The sequence below is a fragment of the Sander vitreus genome, unplaced genomic scaffold (assembly GCF_031162955.1).
Source record: "Sander vitreus isolate 19-12246 unplaced genomic scaffold, sanVit1 ctg207_0, whole genome shotgun sequence".
Classification (NCBI taxonomy): Eukaryota; Metazoa; Chordata; class Actinopteri; order Perciformes; family Percidae; genus Sander; species Sander vitreus.
The window spans coordinates 122,501-127,500 of NW_027595405.1; the positions used below are offsets into that span (position 1 = coordinate 122,501).

Below are 5,000 nucleotides of genomic sequence, written 5' to 3' on the forward strand. Positions count from 1 at the left end.
TCTAATGTCCCAGACTAATGTCCCAGACTAATGTCCCAGTCTAATGTCCCAGTCTAATGTCCCAGTCTAATGTCCCAGACTACTGTCTCAGAGATTGTCTTTAGAATGGTTGGTAGGCATTATACCTGTCTGTCTCTCTCCTCAGGTCACAGTGAGACAGATTTTGACTGGCAGCTCTACCTTCAGTCCACAGGCTCTCATGCTGCTCCTCCGAACCTGTTCACCGATCGCACCGCAGTCAGTATTTCACCAGACATTACAATACAAACGTTACATACATATCTAATCAAATGTTTACAATAAGAGTCTGTCTGTCTGTCTGCCTGTCCGTCTGTCTGTCTGTCTGTCTCTCTCTCCCTCTCTGTCTGTCTGTCTCTCTCTCCCTCTCTGTCTGTCTGTCTCTCTCTCTGTCTGTCTGCTTGTCTCTCTCTCCCTCTGTCTGTCTGTCTCTCTCTCCCTCTGTCTGTCTGCCTGTCCGTCTGTCTGTCTCTCTCTCCCTCTGTCTGTCTGTCTGTCTGTCTGTCTCTCACTCTCTACCTCTGCCTGCCTGTCTGTCTGCCTGTCCGTCTGTCTGTGTCTCTCTCTCTCTCCCTCTGCCTGTCCGTCTGTCTGTCTGTCTCTCTCTCTCCCTCTGCCTGTCCATCTGTCTGTCTCTCTCTCTCTCTCCCTCTGCCTGTCCGTCTGTCTGTCTCTCGCTCTCTCTCTCCCTCTGCCTGCCCGTCTGTCTGTCTCTCTCTCTCTCTCCCTCTGCCTGTCCTTCTGTCTGTCTCGCTCTCTCTCTCCCTCTGCCTGTCCGTCTGTCTCTCTCTCTCTCTCCCTCTGCTTGTCTGTCTGTCTGTCTCTCTCTCTCCCTCTCCGTCTGTCTCTCTCTCTCTCTCCCTCTGCCTGTCCGTCTGTCTGTCTGTCTCTCTCTCTCCCTCTGTCTGTCTGTCTCTCAGAGCTGTGAGTTCAGCGTTGGGATGAAGTTGGAGGCTGTTGACAGGAAGAACCCCGGACTTGTCTGCGTTGCCTCCGTCGCTGATGTCATTGATGACCACTTCCTGGTTCACTTCGACAACTGGGACGACTCGTACGACTACTGGTGAGACAGGCAGGCAGGCAGACAGAGAGACAGACAGGCAGAGAGACAGAGAAACATACAGGCAGGCATACAGACAGACAGGCAGACAGGCAGGCATACAGGCAGGCAGAGAGCCATACAGGCAGGCAGACAGGCAGACAGACAGACAGACAGGCAGGCATACAGGCAGAGAGACATACAGGCAGGCAGACAGAGAGACAGAGAGACATACAGGCAGAGAGACAGACAGACAGACAGGCAGGCATACAGGCAGAGAGACATACAGGCAGGCAGACAGAGAGACAGAGAGACATACAGGCAGACAGACAGATAGGCAGAGGGGGGGAGAGGCAGACAGAGAGACATACAGGCAGGCAGACAGACAGGCAGACAGACAGAGACTGTGTGGGACCCTCGATGCAAAGCTAAAGGGCTGTTTGGTTGGTTAATGAAGAGTTTAGGAAACTCATGAAGGAAAGAGATCAATTATTGAAACAATCTTTAAAATCAGGTCACCAAAATGACCTCATTAAGAAACAAAGTAATAAAAGGCTAATAAATAATAATAAAAGACAAGCTCTGCATTGATATTATTGAAGAGGCAAGAGGAAGAAGATACGGAAGACCATCAGCTGATTGGCAGAGAACAGAATCATAACAATAAAGAACTCTGAACTAGTCACCGATCCAACCATCACATCTACAGAACTAAACCCTAACCCTAACACACCTAACACACCTAACCCTAACACACCTAACACACCTAACCTAACACACCTAACACACCTAACCCTAACACACCTAAACCTAACACACCTAACCCTAACACACCTAACACACCTAACACACCTAACCCTAACACACCTAACCCTAACACACCTAACACACCTAACACACCTAACCCTAACACACCTAACCCTAACACACCTAACCCTAACCCTAACACACCTAACCCTAACACACCTAACCCTAACACACCTGACACACCTAACCCTAACACACTAACCTAACACACCTAACACACCTAACCCTAACACACTAACCTAACACACTAACACCTAACCCTAACACACTAACCTAACACACCTAACACTACCTAACCCTAACACACCTAACCTAACACACCTAACCTAACCCTACACACTAACCTAACACACTAACCCTAACACACCTAACACACCTAACCTAACACACCTAACCTACACCTAACCCTAACACACCTAACCTAACACACCTAACCCTAACACACACACTAACACACCTAACACACCTAGCCTAACACACTGACACTAACACACCTGACACTACACACCTAACACACCTAAACCTAACCCTAACACAGGCAGACATACAGGCAGGCAGACATACAGGCAGGCAGTCAGACAGGCAGGCAGTCAGGCAGGCAGGCATACAGGCAGGCAGCCAGACAGGCAGGCAGGCAGGCAGGCAGGCATACAGGCAGGCATACAGGCAGGCAGGCAGGCAGGCAGACAGACAGAGGACAGAAACTAAATAAAACTACCAAAAGCCGTCTTGGTTCATCTTTCCACTGTTCCAACAATCACCACTTGGTTTGGTTGAAATAAATCCTTAATTCACCCATTTACATGTGGAAATATGCTGGCTCTATACACGCTAAAAGTCCTGATTATTTACATGGAGTCTGGTGGAGATATGCTGGCTCTATACACGCTAAAAGTCCTGATTATTTACATGGAGTCTGGTGGAGATATGCTGGCTCTATACACGCTAAAAGTCCTGATTATTTACATGGAGTCTGGTGGAAATATGCTGGCTCTATACACGCTAAAAGTCCTGATTATTTACATGGAGTCTGGTGGAGATATGCTGGCTCTATACACGCTAAAAGTCCTGATTATTTACATGGAGTCTGGTGGAGATATGCTGGCTCTATACACGCTAAAAGTCCTGATTATTTACATGGAGTCTGGTGGGTTTGGTGATGGTGATTTCGGGGCTGTTTCATGTTAAACTAAAAGGATCTTCCTCTTTAACTAAAAGGTCTATCTCTGTAGGGATCCATCCCATAATGTTGTCAGACACTTAGAATGTATTTGCAGTGAACGTTGTAGTTTTGTAGTCGACCAGCAGGTGGCGCTGTGGCTGTTTATATTAATGTTTACCAGTGATTTGTTGTTGTGTTGATGAGCAGGTGTGACAGCAGCAGTCCGTACATCCATCCTGTGGGCTGGTGTGAACAACAGGGACGCCCTCTCACTGCTCCGCAGGGTACTACACAGCGATTATTAATACTCTGAAGTAATCAGAGTACTTCATATTACTGTAATAAGTACTTTTGTCCTGTTTAAGGTCACCCACAGCCAGAGAACTTCCTGTGGGAGGAATACCTGCAGGAAACGGGATCCATCGCTGCCCCCAAAACAGCCTTCACACTGGTGAGGAAACAGGGAGGGGGGAGGGAGGGAGGAAACAGGGAGGAAACAGGGTGGGGGGAGGGAGGAAACGGGGGGGGAGGGTGTGGGGGGGAGGGTGTGTGTGTGATGATTAACAGGTGTCTTTTCGTCCAATCAGAGAGCTCCCCACGGTTTCCAGGTCAACCAGAAACTGGAGGCGGTGGACCGGAGAAACCCGATGTTGATCCGCGTCGCCACGGTGATGGAAACAGAAGACTACAGGCTGAAGGTCAGTACCAGACCTTGGTATTATGGGATATGTTTTTTTTTTAAACAGTAGCTGTTTCTCAATGTCAAGGATCCTTCCTTGGTAGGACGAGTCCTTCAGAGACTAGGCCAGCTCCTCCTCAGCATCCAGAGACTAGGCCAGCTCCTCCTTAGCATCCAGAGACTAGGCCAGCTCCTCCTCAGCATGCAGAGACTAGGCCAGCTCCTCCTCAGCATCCAGAGACTAGGCCAGCTCCTCCTCAGCATGCAGAGACTAGGCCAGCTCCTCCTCAGCATCCAGAGACTAGGCCAGCTCCTCCTCAGCATCCAGAGGCTAGGCCAGCTCCTCCTCAGCATCCAGAGACTAGGCCAGCTCCTCCTCAGCATCCAGAGACTAGGCCAGCTCCTCCTCAGCATCCAGAGACTAGGCCAGCTCCTCCTCAGCATCCAGAGGCTAGGCCAGCTCCTCCTCAGCATCCAGAGACTAGGCCAGCTCCTCCTTAGCATCCAGAGGCTAGGCCAGCTCCTCCTCAGCATGCAGAGGCTAGGCTCTTCCTTAGTATTCAGAGAACACGTACAGAGCGTACGTACGGAACAGGCTAGCATGTGCACGTCATTGCGTCATTGCGTCATTGAAAAGGCCCGTCTTCGGCGCTGCAATTCAACAGTGGACAGAAATGGATGCTGCTGATTGTTCTGCTGAATTATTGCCCGATATTGGAACAGTCCTTCGACGGTCGTCGATGACGTAGCATCCTCGGAATTCAGGCTTCAAAGGATCCTTCCTTGACGTTGAGAAACAGCTTCTGTTAAGACAACAGGGCCAGATGTCAGCAGGTGTGGTGATGTCAGCAGGTGTGGTGATGTCAGCAGGTGTGGTGATGTCAGCAGGTGTGTCTCCCTGCAGGTGCGCTATGACGGCTGGTCGCAGCAGTTTGACGTCTGGAGCGACAGCGACCTCCCCGACCTTCATCCAGTCGGCTGGAGTCAACGCACGGGACACCCACTGGAGCCCCCCCCAGGTCAGACAGACAGGCAGGCAGACAGACAGGCAGGCAGGCAGGCACCCAGTGAAGCCCCCACCAGGTCAGACAGACAGGCAGGCAGACAGACAGACAGACACCCCCTGGAGCCCCCACCAGGTCAGACAGACAGGCAGGCAGGCAGGCACCCAGTGAAGCCCCCACCAGGTCAGACAGACAGGCAGGCAGACAGACAGACAGACACCCCCTGGAGCCCCCACCAGGTCAGACAGACAGACACACAGACAGACAGGCAGGCAGGCACCCAGTGAAGTC

At 50.9% G+C, this 5,000-nt stretch overlaps 1 protein-coding gene across 5 annotated transcripts in view; it reads left to right on the forward strand.

Moving 5' to 3' along the window:
- Positions 1-5,000, forward strand: part of LOC144513290 (lethal(3)malignant brain tumor-like protein 4) — a 21,261-nt gene that overhangs the window by 7,085 nt on the left and 9,176 nt on the right. For all 5 annotated transcript variants that reach the window (XM_078244318.1, XM_078244320.1, XM_078244321.1 and 2 more), the window contains exons 6-11: positions 146-237; positions 939-1,081; positions 3,234-3,310; positions 3,392-3,477; positions 3,614-3,724; positions 4,610-4,724. In XM_078244318.1, coding sequence (XP_078100444.1) covers positions 146-237; positions 939-1,081; positions 3,234-3,310; positions 3,392-3,477; positions 3,614-3,724; positions 4,610-4,724 — 624 coding nt within the window. The remainder of the gene's footprint in view (positions 1-145; positions 238-938; positions 1,082-3,233; positions 3,311-3,391; positions 3,478-3,613; positions 3,725-4,609; positions 4,725-5,000) is intronic.